General features: G+C 39.2%; 1 protein-coding gene across 3 annotated transcripts in view; it reads right to left on the reverse strand.

Moving 5' to 3' along the window:
* Positions 1–16,281, reverse strand: part of si:ch1073-396h14.1 (disintegrin and metalloproteinase domain-containing protein 10) — a 35,722-nt gene extending 19,441 nt beyond the window's left edge. Inside the window, exons 1-7 of one of the 3 annotated variants that reach the window (XM_042415644.1) lie at positions 16,140–16,281; positions 10,629–10,828; positions 8,643–8,790; positions 8,281–8,399; positions 7,739–7,894; positions 1,448–1,533; positions 453–575 (exon numbers count right to left, since the gene is read on the reverse strand). In XM_042415644.1, coding sequence (XP_042271578.1) covers positions 453–575; positions 1,448–1,533; positions 7,739–7,894; positions 8,281–8,399; positions 8,643–8,790; positions 10,629–10,689 — 693 coding nt within the window. In that variant the 5' untranslated portion in view covers positions 10,690–10,828; positions 16,140–16,281. Of the gene's footprint in view, positions 1–452; positions 576–1,447; positions 1,534–7,738; positions 7,895–8,280; positions 8,400–8,642; positions 8,791–10,628; positions 11,071–16,139 lie in introns of those variants that run through there. The other 2 variants (XM_042415645.1, XM_042415643.1) reach the window with 2 other exon arrangements.
* Between the last annotated feature and the right edge of the window lie 7,757 nt (positions 16,282–24,038).

A 24,038-nucleotide genomic window follows, 5' to 3' on the forward strand; every position in this document is an offset into this window, starting at 1 on the left:
GGACATCTGGATCTTAAGTTATCAGAAGAACAAGCTGAGCAAACATTAGCGGCAGCTTGGCTGTCCTTTGTCTGCCAAACATCTTGGGAGAAACGCTAATCTTTAATGTGAATCTGCTTTTTTCAGTGTTTTTAACAGTTTTAATCACCGTGTCTGTTTGTTTTGGAGAGGAGGAGACCTCTGTGAATAATTTGGCTGCCAGTAAAAAACCCCTGAATGATGAACACTGAAGGAATCCTAACTGGGAAAAGCTGACTACAATGACGGCAATGGTGGTTGTTTAAAAATGAAGACAACAACTCCCACGATCCCATGCTACTTCACCAAGTCATCAAACCCCGTCTTTTGGTATTGTTTTGATTGAAAGACCCCTAGCAGCAGAAAATTACATACTGTGCGTTTAAGAAATCATTCCCCAAAACAAAAGCAGTTTGAAGACAGTATATTTAAACCTGAGCCACAACAGCTTCCACAGACTTGAACCTCTTGTAGTAAAGGTGGTCAGCATGGAGGTGGAGCAGGCAGCTGGTCTTTGACTCATCAACTGTCCTCCTCGAGCGGCTTGCTGCTGCCTCCTGTGGCAGAAATGTCAAAGACACAAAACAGGAAGAATTACATCTGAACACAGTTTACAGGGGAGACAATCTGATGGGAAGCAGATCTGAACTGTGATATTGCCAGCTTGTACTTGAAACTCATTGCATCATTTGTCCTCATTTTGCAGGTGGAAACGGAAGCTTGACATCTGATTAAAACATGATGTCAGTCAAACCCGGAGACTAGCTGAGGGCTGCAGTAGGTACAAGAGTTCCAGTGGGAAAAGGACATGTAGCGACAGGAACACAACTTGGACACTCCACTGGGAACAACATCTGTTCAGACCATTTCATGACCAAACAGTGGAAATGATCTCCACCGGCAGGCATGTTGTTAAAAATGGATCCATACGCCCCCATCCATTGTTGACATGGGACCACCACCTACTTGGTCAACGGTTAACAATAAATAGTACCCATGGGGTAGATTAGCTAAATAGATCTGGCAGATGTTTATAAGAGTTATTTTTACACAGTGAAGGGTGTCTGGTTGATTTGGACCTGAAGCAGCTACTGAAAATTTAATTTTTGCTCATCTTTCATCTTTCTCAAGTCATCATGCTGCCTTTTCTATATCTTAAACATTGGTTCTGTTACTGTCCTTCTATCCTGCTGGAATTAAAACATGTTATTTGCTGTTGGTGACTCAACAGGGTGAATTAAAGTGACCAAATGCACTCAGAAATAAGGTCAGTTATAATGGATGACTCACATTGATGAATTCCCTCCAAGAAACATTTGAGTTTGGACTTAATTGGTATTGCAGAGGAGGACATTTTCAGGGCGAGGAAAGAAAAAGAAAATGTGTGTTTGTGTGTGTATTCACTGAGATGATGTCTGGACTGTCCTACCTCATTGGGTCTGAGGTTTTGGGCGAGGAGGTTTAGATGTTCTGCACCACAGAATCCATCAGGGCCAGCTGTCGTGGATGGCAGGACTACATAAAAACAAACACAGAGGCTCCTTAGATACACACATGTACATAAACAGTATCCCATCTACTTTGTCTTCTCACTGTCATTTAGTCAAACACACACAATGATGCACACACATGCAAACTTTTGCAGAGTATATTTTTGGTACATTTTGAACTTTTTATTATACGTCATAATTAGTCATTTGAATGTAGGGCCAAATAAAATGGCATTCTCCAATAATAATAAGTAATTGAATGGAGATCAAACACAGAGTTCAGTTCAACCCATTACTGTGCATTTGTTAGAGCAAACAGGACAAACAGGACGTTGTGTGAGATAAGCTCAAATAAAGACAAACCCCATGTACAAAGTGGGCCAAGGCCACCGTCTGATATTTGGGAAATTACTTATTTGTTTGTGGTTAAATTATTATTGTAGCCTGCATGTGTTGCGTTGTGTGTGCTTAACCAGAAGCAATGAACAGGGAGGAAACAGTGAATGATTCAGGGGCTCCAGAACTGGACAGAGGCCCTGAAACATGCCGGGAATCATAGAGATCAACTCTACAAGGGGTCTGAGAATTTTCAAGAAGTGTGCATGTGTTTTGGTAAAATGTGGGAATTATTTGGCAAATTTTATCAGGAAGGAGAAAGTTTGAACAATGGTTGTGCATGACATCAAAGAACCAAAAACAGTACTTTAATTAAGAGCGTCTGTGTTTAATAAGAGGTTTCTTGATATCTTTCAAGTACTGGTAAACATGGTAAGCCTCCAAGTTTGAAACAAAGCTAAGCCTTGTGACATATATGGTTTACTCATCTGGTCCATAAGGTTGCAGTTATTATTTTATGACCCTACAACTTCGTTTCCTGGAGGCTATTTTTAGGACTTCAGTTATTATCTACTGTGTTATCTATTATCTATTCTATACCCACTACCCCACACTGTATGATCTTTTTCAGTGTCAAAAGCAGAATAATGACAAGGGCAAAATAAATTCATGAAATATATCAGGTTGTGGTATTTCCCAGCAGTCAGGTTGTTGAATTCATCAAACAGAAAACTAATATTTTGTGCGTAATGTCATACGACATAGTTGGTGTCTTGTCTGTGGCTCAAATTCACATTTTGCAAGCAGATAATGTGGTCTTGCATTTAAATTATGTGCATTCTTGTTCAGAGCAATTTACAGCAATAAGTGCATCAGCAGAAACCGTCTCTTACTCAAGTTGTTAAGTGCAGGTCGAGCAACTAACACAGGCTCACACTCTCAGACACTTTATAAATAGAGGACCCACATTTGGAAATTAACACGTTGGTCCTGAGTGTGAGGCATGGGGCAGCCTGTGGAAAATGCTGTGATAGCTGCTGGTTTGATTTCAATAAAGCAACATCATCCTTTTGGATTTGCAACACCATGGGGAGGGCTGCCTCGTTCAGACTGATGCAATAATGATGGACTTGCATTCATGGGAGGCATTGCATTTGCATAAATTGGCACATCATCTTTGCGTTGGCAAAGACGCAGAATTCCACAAAGATGCAAGGAGCCAAAAAGACCTCCTATTGCAACAGAGTGTATGAGTTTGTAGTGAGGGATTGTGGGGAATCTGCATGTAGATATGGAGGAAAGAATATAAATGTAAAGAAAACAACACTGTTGCAAAATGTGTCGCATGTAAATAATCAAAACAATAGCTTTCTCAAGATTATTCACAAACTCTGCGGTTGCGCGGCAAAGACAGATGTGCTGAAAACAAACTATCTCAGCTACATTAACATAGAGAAAAATAGCTTTGAATTCCACAAGTTACAGTAGAGTCACATGACATAATAATCACTTTCACATGTTGTTTGCAGTAATAAGAGAGCGACAGAATCAGGCAATGTTTTGCCAGTTAACTGGTGACCCATAAGAACTTCAAGGGGTAATGCAAAGTGTGTGTGTGTGTGTGTGTGTGTGTGTGTGTGTGTGTGTGTGTGTGTGTGTGTGTGTGTGTGTGTGTGTGTGTGTGTGTGTGTGCAAAAAAGCCTGCCAACAGTAAAACACATCCCAGGATCAGACCTGCAGTGAGAGACAGGCAACACATGATTGGATCACACCATCCTACGAAAGTCCTCCAGCCAATCACAAACCTGTAATCCATTCTGTACATGGCATGAGTGGGGGTGGGCTGCGAGGCTGGAGGTGGATGTGGAGGCCTAAATGCCGAGCGTCGACTCACTGACAGAATTATTTCCAGACCTATCTACATGTTCTCTCTCAGTTTGTCTCCACATCTCTTTACCTCTTCGAATTGTTTTAAATGTTCCTGGACTGTGTTGCAAAACTTGCAAAATTTAATTTAGTCTTTTGCAAATTAAAAAACAATAAAAAATGTCTCACTTAATCAGGTCAAAGTGATCCGAACCCAGTGCAAGTATTGAACTCCTTAACAATTAAAAACCAAGGAAGGAAAAGGTCTTTCCTAAATGAAAAATCAGTCACATTTCAGTCAAGACTCACTTTCCAAGCAGCTGTTGGAAACTAGGTCTACTGTTCAGAGTAATGTACGAAATGCATGCCAGAAGCTTGTAATTCACATTCTATTTGCAACCATTGACTCATGCTCATACTATTTGCATTAAGTGAAGTGAGTTTAGTGCATTGCACAACTATTGAGTGCTCAAGTGTCACAGATGTATCTGTGCCATTATGGGACATTTCCATTTTTACCCTAAAGTCATAGCCCAAGTGCCACACAAATGACACTCCGGTCATCTCAAGTGCCCTCAAAATACCCCCTGTCATCCCCGGGCTCTGTCTAAGTGCCCTCAAGTGCCCCACTGGTTATCTAAATTGCAAACCTTAAACCTAAACATAACTCTAAATTCTGTTTGCACGAAAGTGTATGTGCACACCTCTGCTCAAGAACACATGGCCATTGCTCTGATTAACCCTCTGACCTATCAGTTATGCTATGGTCTTTGTAACCGCATTGCCCCAGAGTTCTTACAAATAACATATTTCACATGCATGGTGGGCGATTTTCTGCTTCCTTATTTATGCAATTCATGAAACTTTTATAGAGCTGAAGCTGCTTCCCACTTTGTAAGACTGTATGACTATTTGTTGGTAACAAAGAAAATGACTTTAAAACTGGGCCAAGTCACGCTACTTTTCAATACATGATTTTCATTATGTGACGTCTCAGAAATTCTCTCTTTGCATTTATCAGACTGACATAAGTTCTGAGCAGTACAAAATGTAACAGCTGCTTCTTTAGCACTAATGCAAAATGCTGATAACCTTCAGGTATTGCTGCAATACCAAGAGTTCAGCCGGTGTTCCAGAGAGATATTTCTCAGATCCTCCAGGCTTGTATAATGTCATTGGGCAACAAATATCATGAAGAAACATGTTTTTGGAGGATCATTTACTGTATGCTAGGCATAACTTTTGACGAACCACTCACAGCTTCAGGGAAGCCACATTCTGACTTGCACTTTCCGTTTGAACAAGCCCGATAACATTAATAATATCCCAAAACATTAAAAGATTTCCACTGATATATAAAGTCAGTATATTATACTGTTGTGTGATTCGTCTTAAAGCACTAGTGTGTACAATATAGTGGCATCTAGCAATGACGTTGCAGATTGCAACCCAATGAATACCCCTCCTCTCACCCTCCCCTTCCAAGCATGTAGCAGAACCTACGGTGGCTGCAAAACTTGCAAAAAATGCAAAAGGCCCTTGCTAGAGCCAGTGTTTGGTTTGTTCATTCTGGGCTGCTGTAGAAACATGGCGGTGCAACATGGTGGCCTACGTGGAAGGGGCCCCGCTCCCTATGTAGATATAAAGGACTCATTCTAAGGCAACGAAAACACAACAATTCTTATTTTCATGGGATTATATACTAATTAAAACATACTTATGAATATTATATTCCATTTCTGCCAACTCCGTTCCACCAGATGCCACTAAAACTTACACACTAGTCCTTTAAGGAAAATTGATGTTAATAGTTACCCATCATTCATACTGATCTAAAATTTCAATGGGAAGTTTTCTTGAACTAGGGTGTAACTACACTGTAGGTGTACACACAAAAACACACATGGACACAGACAACTCAGCCTCTGAAGAACATAATGCATACCGATAAAACAATGTTGGAGTAAATAAGCTCAAAATGTGTTGAAATGAGTTCAGAATAGGGGTGTGAATCTTTGGGAATCTCATGATTCGATTCCGATTCTTCGGTCTCCAATTAAATTAAGAATTGATTCTCGATTCAAAACCGATTCTTAATTGAATGAATAGAAAAGAGGCCTATTTTCACTCTCTTGCTTCAGTATACTGTGTGCCAACTCATTCACCGGTGTCCTTAGTCCACTGAAATATTATATGAAACATAATTGGCATTTAAGATAAATGGTCCACAGCCTTTTCAATTTAAAAAGTTAACTGCATTAATGAATTAATGAATTAATTAATTTGAAAGCATCTTACAGTCACCTCAGAGTTGATTATATGGGTAAATTTTGAGTATTATTTTCACATTTGTATGAATTATGCAGAATGACACCCATAGATTTTCAAAAAGTGTTGCAAAACAAGCAGTAGGTGTTTGACAGCTGGTGTCCCTGATGTCATTAAACTAATTGTTGCAAAATGGCCTCTTAGAACCGTGCCCTGTGTCCCAGATATGAGGGATCTCATGACACCCTCCATCTCAGAGGACAGACAGTCCTTAAACAGCCTTTGTTACCCCTCACGCGACAACTACAAGAAGTGGAAATACACACAGGTTCCAGATGCATTATGTCAGCCCCTGGTGTCCTACTTTATCACTTGATTGTGTTATCGAAATATCACGTGCCAAATCTGTCACAGTTTCCTGCAGATATGCTGGCTTGTGAATGAAAGAACAGGATGTTGTCAGCTAAATAATGTAAAGTTTCACTACAATTGTGAAAGGGTTTGAAGAAATGGCAGGAGGTGTAGGGAGGAAGGCAGCCATGGAGTCTGTAGACTTAAGGACAATCACGGGGGGGTGAGGGGGAGTTTTGGCACATTCTGGACTATGTTTCTAGTTAAATGCTTTCTTGGAAATAATGTAACATCGATGCAAATATGCACGCACACACAGCCAAGGAAACAGACACAGATAGAAACACACATGCATGTTCACATTGAGACACAAAATATTTTGACACATTTGGCCAAATCATAAGCCGACATAATCACAAAACAGCTAAGATTTTTAATCGGTTGTTGTAGAAACTGTCTCTAAGATCCTCTGCCCCTCTTCTCTTTTCTCATCCTCTTTCCCTGTAGAGACTCATATAAATGGTAAATGGATATATAGCGCTTTTCTACCTTACCAAATTTTTTGTCTCTCATTCACACACACACTCACGCATGCGAGGTGCTGGTCCGACTATTGGCAGCAACTTGGGGTTCAGTATCTTGCTCAAGGACACTTCGACACATGTACAGGAAGAGCCTGGGATTGAACCTCCAACCCCGCAGTTTGTGGACAACCTGCTCTACCTCCTGAGCCACAGTCGTCCCCATATCCTTCTCCTGCCACTTTTTTTCACTCTACTGTTATCCTTTTTCCTCCTCCTCCTTTTTCACCGTCATACCTTTCTCTTTACCTCAGGTCCCATTGCTCCCCCTCCTCCTCCTCCTCTGAAAGTCACGCCATCTTCAGTTTATCTTTCCTTTGGCCAGTTCCCAGGGTGGGTCCCTACACAGCCCCTGCCCCCCTCTGAACTTTAAATATGCTCCTCTGTTACTTTATAACCCCACTCTTACTACGAGTTAAGGGTACAGTTGGTTCACTGACCCCTTATAACCTCAGTTTGGACCAGAGCTTGAGGCTGCAGATACTGCACAGTTATGAGAAAGGAGCCATGAGGATTAGTAATGGGGGTGGGGGGGGGGGGAGTATTTCAATGTGGTTGTTTTTCTTTCTGCAAGACCGCCAAGAGGGCCATGAATCAAACTGTAGGGGGAGATCTACTGTAGCAAGGAATTTCTTTTTGGCTCCCTCCACTATCACCAAATAGCCAGAGGTTATAAGGTGTCATTTATGCAAGCTTTCTTTTTCTTTTATGCTGCACACTTGGGGGGCAGTTAGGAGTTAGTCCAATAGCAGCTTGAAAATGTGTACTGAGACAACATTTTCCTAAAGTTTTCTCCTTCCTAAAGTGAAAAATTAAAGGTAGTCTTACCCATGTCATCCTCATGGTAGATTATTGAGTGGTGATCTGTTGGGCTGTTGTTGTATCGATGGACCGGTTCTATGTGATAAGTCCCGTTGTCTGTATGGATAGTTCCCTCAAACTGACCCTGTAACACAGAGCCATGGCACGCTGAACCATGTTCACCTGCGAGACAGGGTCAAGACAGATAAAATGTCAAGGTCAGAGAGGTCAAAATGAACACAGATAACAAATAACTCAGACAGACAGACAGACAGACAGAAAGACAGACAGACAGACAGAAAGACAGAAAGATAGAATAAATAGATAAGATACTGAGAGAAGCATATAGATTAGAGAAAGTGCTCAAACATCAGAGATAATACTGTATGAGAGGTAAGATATGAGGCAAGAGAGGGAAAGAATAAATTTACTCACATTTAAGCCAGTCAGTTTAAAAATGGGTGATTAATAGCTTTGGTTCCAGTAAAATTTCAACTTTCCTTTCAGCGAATTAAATGCAGGTTAACTGTTCCCAGCCCTTGTGGGCCAGATTTCCTTGTTGTACCTACCCTCTAGTGTTCCTGAATATATGTGGGACAGATCAGCTGATGTGGAACCATTTTCACTGATCACCTTGAAGTTTCTGGAAAAAGCCTCTGCATTTCGTCTCAAACGCAGGCGGAAAGTTCTGAAGAAAACAAAACCACATACAAACAACTCACAGATGTGGTCAAAGTTTTGTGTTGTGGAAGGTATTTAGATCTATCAGCAGCAGGCATATATAGACTAATAACTAACTAACAGTTGACATGTATTTGTGTGTGGTTTTGGAATAGAGTTTGTTAATAAAATACTGTATATTTAAGCAACCTGCTGTATGCTTAACAGTACTTTTGAAGCAGCTGCCCAAGTTAGAGAAATTTGAACTTACCTGTGAAAAGCTGTAAAGTCGAGATGCAGTGTGTATTCCTGAGGTTGTGCGGCTCTTCTGGCCCTTAGGTGCTTCCTGTGGAGATCTTCCCTGTCATATGACAATCCCTCATAATGCTTTATATATGGACTGATGCCGCTCACAGCACCTGACAAAGGGAAGAAACTCTAGTTACACTTCAACATAAAATGCTTTATGTTTCTGTTCTTAAAGGCAAACAGGATTATTGTTTTGTTCTACAACTGAGTATTTCCCAGATGTTTCTGCTGATTCTCTAATCTAATTCCTTAGGCGCGAGATTTGTTATTTGAGCCATCATTCAAGCAGGCTTTGGAAATTCAGTTTTGGAGAGATTGTTATGCACTTCATCGATGGGCACTATAAGAATAAATGGTGTCACCTCACAGAAATTCACACTTCACAGAGAAACCAGACTTTGATGCCCAGTCTGAGCTGTGGCAGCTCACAGCAAAAAAATCTGACTTTATGCAGATGACATATACACTATACTTTTAAGTATTATTACAACATCATTATAACAAACATGCTCTTTAATCAACAACTTCAACAACTTCTCTACAAGTTTGAACAACACAGTTAAGCGGAATAAATAAACTATATCCATAATCTCTGAAGTTATTTGGGATTATGCAGTGCAGCATAATTTCAGGTTTGGGAAAGATTGAGATTATTATAAATCATAAAACGACTTCTTGTTTACTTTTTAAATTGTTACTTATTTTTTCTTCTCTTTCACTTACAAAGTGTGTTGGTAGGTGGCTGTTGTTGTTTTTGATGTCGTCATAATGCCCCTCTTTGTACCATCCAAATATCAGAAATAACTCATTACAGTTTAAACAAAACACCCAATTTGAATTTCACAGGGTAACTTTTTATTCTGCTTTATGAATAAGAACACTACACCTGGCTCATAATTTGTGATGGACAGGATTGTAAAAATGACATCAATGACATCGATAATGAAAACAATATCTGTTTTAATCTCTTTTTTTCTTTTTTTTTTAGCAAAAATGCCAAACATTTGATGGTTTCAGGTTCTCAGAATTGACAATTTGCTGCTTTTACTATTCTTACGTTATAGTAAATGGAATATCTTTGAGTTTTGGACTCTAATTACAGTCAGTTGCAGTCATAGATTACTCAGAGTGTTAATACATGTGATTATTACTTCCTCTTTTACTTTTTTTTAAACTTTCCATATTTATTTCAAACAAGCTATTGTTGTTCCTTCTGCAAATTTAAAATACATCACTTCCTTCCTCCTTCACTTTCCTCTGTAGAGGAAAGACAGACCTGCTGATAGATGTAAAAATACTGTATTTAACTGGCCATGGGCATATATTATTACTTGATTACACAGATTATTACTTCAACAACTCATTAAAGGTTATTATTTTAACTCTCTCATCACTGTCAGGCCAAATTTTGACCACCATATGACTAATCTGCCCTCTACTTAGTAAAGTAGTGATTGTGAAAGTGCTGACTAGCAAGAGAAAGTCTTGGGACAAACCTACAGTCACTTGTCCGAGGTGTTGTTACTATTGCCCCTCCTTAGTAAATCACACTTGCTTAAGCCTTTAATGAACAGGTGAACCCCATTAATCACAACTAAGAAAGCCTCATCATCAGCTGGTTTTGCATGAGGATTCCTGTTCGCAGCATTCCAGAGAGGACAGGTAGACACATGTCTGAGTGCCTGAGGAGGCCAGTCCACTACAGGAGCTCAGAACTGCATATTCACACACACACACACACACACACACACACACACACACACAAACACACACACACACACACACACACACACACACACACCTACACATACACACACACTCACACTTACACAGACACACACACCACACCCACACACACATACATACACACACACGCGCACACAGACAGACAGACAAACACACACACACACAAACACACACTAATCTGCACATTCCACCGCCACACTACCTGTAATCCATTCACGACAGTCCACCAACAACAGCAGTAGCCAGTAGTGTTGAACCCCCATGATCTCCTCATTGGTGTATTTTTGTTTTTCTTCCTTTTCACAGTTTTTTCCTCCTCTTCTTTTGCTCACCTCTGTCTCTCTTTGTCATCTCATCTGACTTTACTTCTCTCCTCACCAGCCTCGTACATGTACCTGCGGTCTTCACACACTGGAATGTGACTACTCACAGAGTTCAAGCCAGAACTCAGCAAGGAGAAACGAATGCTCACACAGTGGAGAGGCATATTCAGACTTGTTTATTAGGCATGCTATGAGTTATCTGCATAGTTAAAGGAGGGCTTTGAAACAGATTTGTAGGACAATTGAATAGAAAGAGTGGTGTGGCAAAGATGAAAAGTGAAAGGAACATCTGCAATTAACTGTGACATTAACCGCTCTAGGAAAGTTTTCAAATTTTAAACCTTCATGGATTAAAAATTCATAATACAAAGATTAATAATTGACCTAATTGCAGTGTGAGATGTCCTGTCTACAGTTTTATAGAGGTCTCCTTTATACAGTAGCCTAATACATCCATGGCTCACAATGCTGGCAAGCTAATGTGTAGCAGGTATAATGTTTATCATGTTCACCATTTTAGTTTTGTCCTCTAACAGTTGCTAATTAGGACTTAACAAGTACAACCTACGCAGATGAGAAAGCCAGTTTTTAGCCAGGTATTTGGTCATAAACCAAACACATACATTTTGACCTAATGATGATAATATATGAGACATTAGGGATCACCAAAGTTATCCATTCATGGCATTCATCAAATATTTAAAGACATTTCAGTCAAAACCACAAATGGGAACGTCATGGTGGGGAGAAAAAGCCAGGGGATCTCCAAAGTCTCTCGGATTCATTCTTCAGGGACCATGAATGTCTGGACCAAAATAGATGTTGAGATATTTTAGTCGTGGACCTACAAACCAACTGACAAGATATTTCCCTTGAGCCACACCAGTGTTGGATAAACAGAACTTGTATTATGTCATTGATAATAAATGTCAAATTTTGATTAGCTTTCCTCTATTTCCTGACAAAGGAAAATAACTTGATTATACACCCTTTTTCTCATATTGTGTGGGGGCGAAAATGCTATAAATATGAGAAGGAAGCCATCATTTGTATGACTCACACTGTGTAAGAGGTATTTTGGGGCTCTTCGCAATCAGTGTGAAAGTTTAAGGCAATTTTGAGGAACAATAACATCTCAGGAGGAAATAAGATACCATTTGACCTCAAAATTAGGTAAATTAAAACAAAGGTTCTGCTAAAAATAAAAGCCAATACGTTTAGGTACAGAGTATACTTCTGCATGGATAAATAGCAACACATCTGCAACTGTTTGCTAAATTATATAGAGAATATTACATTTTATCTCTCATCTGTATGTGTGTTTCCATTTCACTGTTAAAAATCTCTGCTGTATTACATAAGAAATGGACAGCAGCTGAGAAATGTATATATTTCTTAAATAGGATAATGTGCTGCAGCTAAAAAATATTCTTCAGAAGGTTCCAGTTAAGATACAGTAGAGAGAAAGTTAGAGCAGAGCCAGCAGTATCACCACAGCATATTGTTGCTGACACAGGAGCTCAATTACTAACTGACCTGCACCAAATCACAGCAGCTTCTCCTGTAAAATCATCAAAATCATAAATAACTCAAGCAGTTGCCTCAGATGAATTGCCTTTAAAACTCAAACCTTGCAGTCAATGCCAAGATAAAAGGCTTTGCAGAGATGTTTACAGAGTAAACATCAGTGGCTTAAAATGTATTTACAAGCACCAAACCAATTTTTTTTGCTTGTAAATGTTTTATAAACTGAGTAAAAGCTTGTCTTGTTGCTAATATGAAACCAGTCTTTTCCAGAAGCCAGTTGGTGCTGCTAGTTTAGGACTATGTGTTGAAAGTAAAGTCATGTTGGCAACCAGATACCAGTAAACCACACCGACTGTACAGTGTGTATGCAGATACAAGAAAAGCTTATACTGATGAATAACATTTTAGTAAAAGACATTACCCAATCATTATCAGGATCCAATAAGTAAAGAGTTGAATTTGAAGTCCTGTAACTTCACCTGCACACCAAAGACATTACATATGGAACATACTGAGAAGGATGATGTGCAAAAAACAGTCTTTGTTTACATTTTTAACACACTGATCTTTTTTGGTTGCCTGAGGGCCTATTGATCTGTATTTCTGAAGTTTTACAACTATATCCATGCATGCTGAGCCTTTGAGGAGGTCTTAGATGATCTCTGATGCATATGGCCTGACTGTCGTTAAGAAAATGACATAACATCCCAATTTACTACAGTTCTACTCAACTCTTAGCTGGGTCACGTCCAGCTGTATAAACCTTATAGATGTATACTCTTGGGTAGCTGCAGACAGCTTCTTGGCCCTGGGACGCTACTACAGACATACTACATCACTAACTTACTCCCACAGGTCAATGTTTTACAACCTGGATTAGTGCTTAACCTCCCCCATCCTTTACTCCTCCACTGACCGCCTCCCCCAGAAGCCTCCTGCTTCACATCGATTGGCCAGGAAGGGATCACCCGGATCTGAGTCATGACATCACAGACCCAGACACACCCACAAGTACAGGCTCACACAAATATGCGTATACACACACACACACACACACACACAGACACACAAACACACACACACACACACACACACACACACACACACACACACACACACATTCCCGTATGTAGCTTGTCATCTTGAAACTGCAATAAAAGGAATTGCAACTGAACACCTTCAAGTGTCCTCCAGGTCGTTATGCTATTTTAAGACGTTGTACTAGTGCAGAATTATCTCAAACTATGTGAAAACAAAAGTATCAAAGGAACAGTTGCACGCTGAACCTCTGCAAATCTGACACCTACCCAACACCCTCTGGTAAAACCTTTACCTTTCCTGTAATTACCTTTATTTCGCAGTGTGGAGAGGTTACTCCAGGGCGTTGACTTGAGGTGGTGAAGCGACTGAAACACAAGCTTTCTTTAGTGAAATGCGACTTGATCTCGGTATTTCATTTCAGGCCTGAAGGTGTTCTCCCTCACTTGTGTATGGGCATGTTTAAAGCGCTACAGTACAACAACCTTGACGTGTAGAAAGAAATAATTGAATTTAAAGAATTTAGAAATAAAATCAATCCAAGATGAATTAAGACTACAATCCTGAGATCTTTGGGAAGCACTTGCATCTCACTTATTGTTTCACCAACAGCAAACTCTTATTAAGTATGTTTGCATGAAAAATAAATTATTTGCAGGCCATACTGCTGTAACTGATCCTTCCAGGTCTGGGAAAGCATCCATATATATATTCTCTGATGTCCATTAAAAATTCATATTCAGTGCTGCTTTTGGACTCTGCAGGATGTGATGTTCTCGTGAGGTTTGCTCAGTGCTTGACTGAAATGTTTTCATGGGAGTTTCTGGTTGAGGCTAATTCAAACCAACACTACACATGACATTCAATCTGACCCTACAAATGTCTGGTATTTAGTGCCAGACAAAGGATCATGGGATAATTAGTGCAACTGCGGGCCCTTAGCAGTTTTCTTTGGTTCTCTGAGAGTTCATAGGCTATGGGAATTATCAAATCACATCTTTCTGCTGACATAGCCAACTGTTAAACCCTTCACAGACTTCAGAGACCTGACCCACTTCACAAAGGCCTGCGACCTTCCCTTTCTTCGTGCCCGGGCAATGCACAATGTCCAGTCTGTGTCATACTCCATAATAAGTGCATTGTATTCAAGGCATTGACATAGATCTGAGCTTAGCAGATAAGCAAGCTGCCATCCATCTCTGTTTACTGATGCATCTGATGCCTTCGCCTGGACTCAGACAGCTGAGACTGTGACTTTCAGCACTTGGAAGACTAACTGTATGTTTTTACATCATGCTAATTAATTTGTTCTAAATACGTAACAGTGTGCAGAGGCCTCTTTCACACGTAAAAGAATATACTGTTAGTTCTTGAAAGCACCCTGTCAGAATATTTCAACACAGCTCCACATAAGTTCTGGGGAAAAAAGTTAATTTGGCCAAAATGTTTGATAAAATTATTGATTGCAAATTCCTTTTAATGTGATCATGTATGATACAGGTATTGTACACTTACATGCATTTTGTAGTTAAATAAGTAAACTATGATATTAAAAACAAATCTTGAATTTTAAAGATTTTGCAGAAGTTGAAAGTATATGACAATAAGTCCTTGTTGCACCCAACACATGTGAAAGTAATTTGAAGGGAGTTTCACAATCTTTGTTGCAGTAAACTTCACACAGGTGCAATCTCTCAGTTCAGGGTGACAGAGGGCAGAAATCCAGCTGAAGATCATAATTTTACTGCTGGATTACTTTCACTTGCAGCGCAATGTCTCCCTCTACAGAGAGCTCTTGAAGACAAAGAGTAAACACTAGTTGCATGGAGTGTTTTCATTTGTAGTTTTTGTTCATTTTTCCTGCAAACCTTTATGTACAATTGTTCTTTTTGAGTACATTATTTCTTTTTAAATGGTTTTGAAATGAGTTTTGATACTGGCTGTTTTGCATGATGTTTAAAAATCTTAACTTTGTGATAATCTCATGTATATTATCTTTCAAAATGTTAACAGTATGGCTCCAGGTATGGCAATGTCCGTCGGTCATTTGGTCCACCACTTTGGTCCAGATTTGACTTTTCCTCTAGCGCCACCAGCATGTTGACATTTTTGGTTGTTACTGAGATATCTCAATAACCATTGGATGGATTTCCATGAAATTTGGTTCAGACAATCATAGTTACCAGAGGATGAATTGTATTTACGTTGGTCCCCTGACCTCTCATGCAGCGCCACCATCAGGTCAAAATTTCAATTTGTCTAATAGTTCGGTTTATGACCAAATACCTGCAAAACTAATGACATTCCCATAAGCCTCAGCTGCACTTTGTGTTAAGTGCAAAATAGCAAATGTTAGCATGCTAAACTAAGATGGTAAACATGATAAACATTAAAGCCTATCTGCTACACATAGGCATGCTACCATTGTCACTGTGAGCAGGTTAACGTTAACATGCTGATGTTAGCATTTAGCTCGAAGCATCACTGTGACAAAGTACAGCCTCACAGAGTTGCAAGCACGGATGTAGACTCTTATTTTTCCTACTAAGCCGCTCCAACAACCCACTGTTGTAATTTCACTTTCATATTATCTTTCCTACTTATATATTGTGTTGATATAAGTAGATATAGTCAAGGTAAGTTGGGAATCATTAGCAAGCAGACATTAAATGGACAGCATACTGTGGTTAACACTGAGTGCAAATATGTATGTTTTCTATTGGGTAACACTTCACAATATGGTTCACAGAAGTGTAAGTAGTTACTTAGGAATGAGGATATGTCACTAGATTGAGAACAGTAGGTTATAAAGGCCTAGCGCTCACCCCACCACTTGTTCTTTTCCATCTTGGGTCCAAGGCCATGACGTTAACAGCTACCCAAAACAGGTCAGACAAGGTCTTTTGCAGAGCAGAAGTGCACAGACTATCAGCAGAGACAGGAACAGTCTCTGCCTATTAAACTGACATCAGGATAAACTGTATTTGATAAGGCTGTGAGGTGAAAACAAAATTCTGTTACTAAAACACATCCAATAACCTTGACACATTTGGGAATGCAGTACAGTGTGCGTCACTCTGAAAGATTTGATTTTATGTCACAGTTTGGAAAAGAGGAATGATAATGACAATGTGTCAAACCACAGGTTCAGTTGTCCTTCCAGTGTCACACCACATACACAAATATAACTGTGGCTTTTTTTTTTCTTTTTACACCAAATTCAGTGTTGAATTTGGTGTAAAAATTTAATAGTTTTTCAAAAATATTAGTGTATATAATTAAGATATCAGTCTCACATATAAATCATCAGTTTTGCTTTACACAAAAAATATGTATATAGTAGTAATTATATTGATGTACGCATACTACTCATACTATTGGGTAATTTGTCCATTTACAAAAGAAAAAAAACAAGCCTGCTATTATGCAATAAAACATTCTCCTATGTCCACAAAAGGCTTTCAGTGTCAATAATACTTTGATCAGATTGATTAACGCAACTGTCAAGAGTGTTTTCTTTCTGAGTAGTAGCCAACTGGGACCATTGGCTCAACTTAGTGGTTAAATCATTTATCAGAATCACTGTTGATCCAGTGTTTAGATGTGTGTGTGTGTGTGTGTGTGTGTGTGTGTGTGTGTGTGTGTGTGTGTGTGTGTGTGTGTGTGTGTGTGTGTGTGTGTGTGTGTGTGTGTGTCTGTGTGTCTCTGTGTGTGTGTGTAGATTTTTGAAGACTTTTGTCTTTGAATTTTGAACGAGTTGAAAGCAACACAGAGACAGCACCACTTTTCACTGGGATTGTCTTTTTTTTTTTTAGAAACAACACCATCTGAATAAAGGATGAATCAAGGATGATGTAATCACATATTGGCTTTAAGGCCTCTTTTAAAACATTGACCAAAGCAGCAGTTGTCACCACTGGCAGGGATATATGGGTGAGTGGGTGCTGGTAGTACAAGTGGTGAAATAGACAAATAGCCCTTCACAAACAAAGTGACGTTTTTGAAAGTGGTGTCATTTAATCTTTGAAACACCGACAGGAAACTGAAACAAAACTGTTAAACATTACATTACATGAACAATGGCTCAATTTCATGTATTTCCCCAGTACGCCCAGTGAGCATGCATAATACCAGAGCACTGGAACTGGCTGACCTAAATGAAATGCAGCCATCGTTAATATTATTATTTCCACCTGCTTTTCCTGCTTTTACAAGTAAAAATGTCTGCCATGAAAAGGGTCTATTGATAATCATCAGGCAAATAATAATATTTATTGATTTAAATGCATTTTGTTTATGTAAGATGACCTCATGAGAAACAATATATTAGTTGTCTCATCAGCAACAGCTGTGTCGGTACCACTTAACAATAAGATTACTTAGGATTAGGATTTATAAATGGTTTATAATTAGGTTATTAATTAGGTTGCAATCACATTATAAATCATTAATAAACAATCATAAACAAGTTATAACAGTTCTCATACATCGATGCGGGCACACTATTTGGAAAGATCAAGTTGCTGCTTACTCCACATTAATCTTACTAATGGCAAAAGGGATTCTTATTGAAAAGTGTGAAATAGCTGGAACGCTGTCTTAAAGAAGATACCAACCAATATGAAGCATCACAATAAACCACTTTAATATCCACTGTGCATAACAACCTGATAGCATATGTCATATCAACACCTGTGATAATAATGAGGACGGCTGCTGATAACATGCCGAAAATGTCAAGGTAAACAATATTGCCAAAGCCTTAGCGTATGAATCTGGTAATTTGATATGTTAGTTTTGTATGCCATAATTTGATATGCCAAATGAAACTTTTTGACTATTAAGATATGCTGTGAGTGGTTAAATGCTAGTAAACTTTCGAACAAATATCTGATGAAGCTGACTGGTATAAATGCTGACTGATGGAGAAGACAAAGTAACCAATGAGATCTGAGGCTTAACAGTACAGATAAATGTACTGGCTCACTATTTGGCACACAACAGGTCACTGTTGCCCATTTTTATTCAATGTGTTATAACAGCTTATTAATGATTTATAAAGTGTTAAGAACCTAATTAAGAAAACTAATTATAACCCATTCATAAATCCTTTATAAGGGTAGTCTTATTGTAAAGTGGTACCGCTGTGTCAAGGCTGTATATAACAAAGTGTGTTGCATGTTCTCTCTTTATCCTGAGGAAGGTCACTGACACTTTGCTGTGAATAACTTACACTGCGCAAACAGTGCTTTAAGGTTTGTGTCCGTGCTTGCACAGAAGGTAACTGGTTCATGAATGGGTGATGGTTAAAAAAATTATAACTTCATTTAAAATCGTTTTTCATTTCATTTATTTTAACTCAAGACCATGATCATATGGTATGGAGCACAAACAGAACATACAACATAATAATAACAGAACAATAGCACACAGCATGGCTAAAGTACAACAAATGTTACTTGAACAAAGGACATTTTTCAAAAAGTCATCACAAAATTAATTTAAGCATAGATGGGTGGTTTACATTGTACTTTGGCAAGAACCCTTCTCTACAATTTACTATGCTTACATTCTTACATTCAAACAAAGTATGATATTTGTCTCCCAGACTGTGTCATTACAAAGGTTGCAGATCTTGTGGTTGGGAATTCTGGTGTCGTTCACCCTAAAGTTACAAATAGCCTGTCTGTACTTTTGGTTTTTATACAACAGATACTTTTCCAATTTAAGCTCTTGTTTAAATTCAACATGCTGTCATAGTTTTGAGCTCACTTTGCCACTTCTGCATGAACTGATCTTTCAGCTTCTGTTCAACACTTAGTTTCAACCAGTTGTTACACTTTTGTGCGAGTCAGAGGTGAGACATACCACAGTCATCCAGTATCTGATTGACTTGCAAGACCCATGATGAAACATATACACCTGAATCATGCAGGTTGAGCAAATAGTTGTACATTATTTGACTGAGTTTAGTTTCTTTACCTTTTATCAGCCTCCCCCAGAGGCCAATCATTCTTTTTTTAATTGCAACACAGAGAGTATCTTCCCAGCTCCCCATAAACCATATTATTGCAGGTTGTCATTGTAACTTTTAGGGTCTACTTAAGAAATTTGAGGTGCAGTTTTTTTTCAAATCCCCCACACTTCATATGCATACAACATAACTGGTGTAACTAACCTGTCAAAAAGATCTAGTGTGATATCTACAGTGGTGGAAAGTAACTTTACTAAAGTACATTTACTCAAGTACTGTACCTAAGTACAGTTTTGAGGTACTTGTACTTTACTTTAGTATTTCCATTTGATGCTACTTTATACTTCCACTCCACTACATTTCAGAGGGAAATATTGTACTTTCTACTCCACTACATTTATTTGACAGCTTTAGTTACTTTTGACATCTTACATAAAGCAATGTGTAGTCGGGGTCACATTTTGGATATCTATGAGTTGTTAACAGCTCCACCAAATTGTGATTTTTCCCTCTAAACTTCTCACATGGTTTCATTTCAATAAATGTTCAAAGGTTAGTCTTCTTTATCTGTCATATGAAGCTATTTATTTTACTGTATGAGAGCTGATGCAAAACTTTAAGCACAGAACAGACACAACTCCACGTTTTAAAAATGTCTTTAATATGTTAAATTACATAAATAACCAACCAGATGGCTGAAATCAGCATCTAGGTTATATATAAGTTATATATAGCTATATATATGTTGAGAGATTCAGACATTGTGGGGACTTTGTTGCTCTCTTCCATAGTTTCTAAGTTCCCTCATTTAGAATATATTGTATCTCTACTAGAAATCTCTACTCCTACATGAATACAACATACAAGGAAAAGATGCAAAGAAAGAGGAATAATGGTTTGTTTGGTGTGCCTTCTCTTGATAACTGTGATATTCTGCAAGCCCAGAAGAGGGAGCTGCTCCCAAACTTTTATAAAAGGTGATCACACTGTGAGCTAGCAGTGAAGAGAAGGGGTAGGAGAGGGACACCCCTACAAATGGAAACCAGCAATATTTCCTACCAGGGACAGAGGGAGGATGGGTGTGACTCAGCAAGAGAAGAAATTTAAAGTCAACAGCTGGAGCTTCTTTCTCTGATGCTGCTATGAACAGATTCATAACACACATATTAAAACAATTAAGCTGATTTTGAAACTGTTTGGGATTCTTCCAACTAATGAATGAGAAACATTGTGGCAGCCAAACACACACATCTCAGAAAAATGTTATCAGGCCTGTGTGTGTGTCCTTGCTTATTTATACTGCCGATGACAAATGACCCCCGTCCATTAGTCCCTAAATGAAACCATATGTTCAACAGTATGTGGGCGAGACAAAAAGACACAGACCTGTTCTCAGCGAATCACCACACACACACACACACACGCGCGCACTATGGTCAGCAGTGTCACCCAGCATATTCAAATGTGTATTCATGTCTCAATTTTTTCTCATTTAAAGTTTTGGGTTTTTTTTTTTAGCTAATTCTGATGTCTATTTTAATTGCTAGCACCAGAGTCACCAGAGTGCAAAGACATAACAATATTTGTGTGACATTGGCATGTGATACAGAGGTACGAAAGGTTAACACACAAGTAGGATAATTAGTGGAAGAGGAATATATTGGAATAGTGAGTGTCATTTACAGAAGGATAATGGTGCAAGCAGAAAGAAGGACAAGCTTTAAGTTAACAAAAGTAGTTGATGTGGATGGGAAGTTCAGTCCCACATTGTAAACCAAGAGGGAGAAGATTTCAGGCCAAGCTGGGTGGAGTGATGTTCAGGTAGCCGCAGGGCAGGAAGAGCCAGCAGCCAAAAGTCACAAATCAAGGCCATGCAGGGCTGGAGGGGAAGGCTGGCCATGATCTGCACGTTTGGGGGAGTTTCTTAAGCCTCATTCTACACCAGTATCAAGATTTAGAGTTTAATGTGAGCAGCCGCTGCAGGGAGCACAGGAGGGGGGTGACAAGAGAGAATTTGGGGAGGTTAAAGTCGATGCAGGCTGCCGTGTTTTGGATGAATTGCTGGGGTTGGAGAGAGTGAAGTTCAGCCAAGAGGGAGTTACAGTGAGACTCGAGTCTGGATAAGGAGCTTGACACAAAATGTGAATGTGTAACAGCTGTTAGATTTGAACCATTTCATGTGAGATTTCACAGTCTTATACAGTAGAGATGACACTCACACAGCCGTCATGTACTATCCTCACCTTCTCGCTTCCCTTTTTAAGGTTGATTACTCATACAGTGACCTTTGACCTTGAATGACTGTGTTGGCAGCAGCAGCACCTCATGGTTCACTTAGCCGGGCAATGCTGGCGGCTATCAGCAGCCTATCAGCAAAGTAGCTGCAGGATAATGTCCCACATTCTTCCCGTATGAGCTCTTAAGTGTAGATAACCTGTGCAATACAGCTTTGTTAAAATGCTAACAGCTTTGTCCTTGGATACTTCACCTTTTAGAAAAGTGTGGTGTCCATTTTAAAACTATGCAGATAAAGATTAAAAAAGAAAAGTACATTATACATGCACAATCTGATCTGACAAATGAGTTTGCAGCATGAAATGTACTTTTAAAGCTGCAAAAATCTATATTTTTATGTGTGACTATGTATGATGTTAAAGGGGTTGCTTGCAGAGACAAACCCACAGAGAATTATAACCAAACTCTGCATTTTCCCTCAGCTCTACGGAGCTTTATAGCCTGTTTAAGCTAATTGGTTTGGTTTTACGGCCCGCAACTTTACTGTTTTGGTTTACTCTCGTCGCTCTCATCAGCTTTGTTTCTAGCAGCAGCAGGCAGCTGTTTCCAGCGAAAAAGCTCAGATGAAACCCACTGTGCGCTACCTGCCGAGCAGCGAACAGCAGACAGATAAAGACGGCTATTAGCTGGTGACATAATGGAGCATTTAGCTGCTTAAGAGCCAGATATTTTCCTCAGGAGTTGGCGGAGACCAAAAGAGAGTAAAAAGGAGAGTGAATACTGGACTTACAATCATCACCAGAAACAGGACTCCAAATAGGCTTAAATGCTATTACTGCACCGTTCTGACATGTTAGCCATATCAACTTTACGAGGGCATACATAATGTGTCAAATGTGCAGGAGTTTTAGCTTGTTGTTGAGTTTTACTACATGACAAAAACAAATTAATGCAGCTTTAAACAGGCAAAATGGATAGAAGATGAAGCTGCAGAGATGTTGAAGAAAGAACATTTTACAAATATCTATTTATTGAGCTTTAATGAGATCTGAGATCATTCTTCTTAAGAATACACTTTTTCCCATTCTATCATACAAGATACCTAGTGAGATCCCTCCCCTAAATTATGTCCTCTGCCACCAGATAAGGTCTGCTCTATATCTCCCTTCCTCTCTCTCCTCTCGCTCCATCAGCCCCTCTCTCATGAATGAGTGTGATGAAGTGATAAACACTGAATAACTGGTGCAAGACAGGCTCTCATTACATCCATTCAACCACAGGGATCTTTATTTACACATCCTCTGTGAACAATGTCAAAGAGGCAAATGTTAAGCCAGATAACAGAAAGCAGGATGAAGCGACGCTAAAGCACAGACACACACACCCACACACAGTATTTGTAGATGGCGAAGGCAATAAAGGGAAGGGTTGAGTTAACATGTTGTCATGACCTCGCCTGGGCAGAGCCTGGAGCAGGAGTCCCACAATATAATGTCTGTCAAGGGCAGGCACACACACACACACACACAGTATGGAAAGAAAACTGTCTGTGCCACACAGCCAGGCTACCTGGTACAGCTGAAGTGGAATGAAATGTTGCCAGCAGTTAAGCTCTTTTTTTATGTCACCTTGCTAATTATAACCCACCAACAGTCAGTTAATGAACATGCCAAAGGCTGCCAAATATCAGCATCACTATTCATATCCTCACTCACTGATTACAGTGACCACAGATTAGTACTGATCAGTTTATCAGAAAAAGCTTCATCCATGTAAAGGTCAAAAAACACAGTCCATCAGGAATGTTAAGGATGGTAGAGAACATGCCATAAAAAGATCATGCAGGCATCACATATGAGTATTTGTATATATCTATCTTGGTAACCCATTTTTGACACTGTATCTGACAATACGGTAATGTCGTGCACACACACAATCCTAATCCAGCAGTTTTGGCTGTAACCCTCCAAAAGAGATAAACTTAAATTAGGATCTTGTGTAATTCTCTTGACAATACACAACAATTTCCCATAATGACCTAGTATGTGGATGCATCTTTTGTTTACAGTTACTTTAAATTGCAGATAATTCTTCCATGTGGAAGAAATGCATGGGGTCTGTTTCCCACAGCCCTCTCCTCCTAATATGACTCGGACAGAAGACAGACAACAAGAATGTTTTTCATCTCTGTGCAGTAGGTCACTGCCTCTGCCATAAAGATACAGTCATGACCAGCACTACTGTGTGCTCTGATAGTGAAATGTTATGAAAATGTGAGTAATGACCAACCCCCACTGCAGGAAAATGGCTGCACTCTTAATGCATAATTGATTTTCAAGAAAGAGGGAAATGTTTTTTCCATCTAAGTTTTGTCTCTGATTAAAAGTATTTGAATTTTGTTCAGTTTAACTTTTCATAAACTCTTTCCTCACTCACAGGCTTCCACCCTGCTTTTCCCCTGCTCTCTCTGTAGCTTTAAATGTGACTATATCTTAGCCCTATTCCCTAGCGAGAA

This window comes from Thunnus maccoyii, chromosome 7 (assembly GCF_910596095.1).
Source record: "Thunnus maccoyii chromosome 7, fThuMac1.1, whole genome shotgun sequence".
In the NCBI taxonomy this organism is placed as follows: Eukaryota; Metazoa; Chordata; class Actinopteri; order Scombriformes; family Scombridae; genus Thunnus; species Thunnus maccoyii.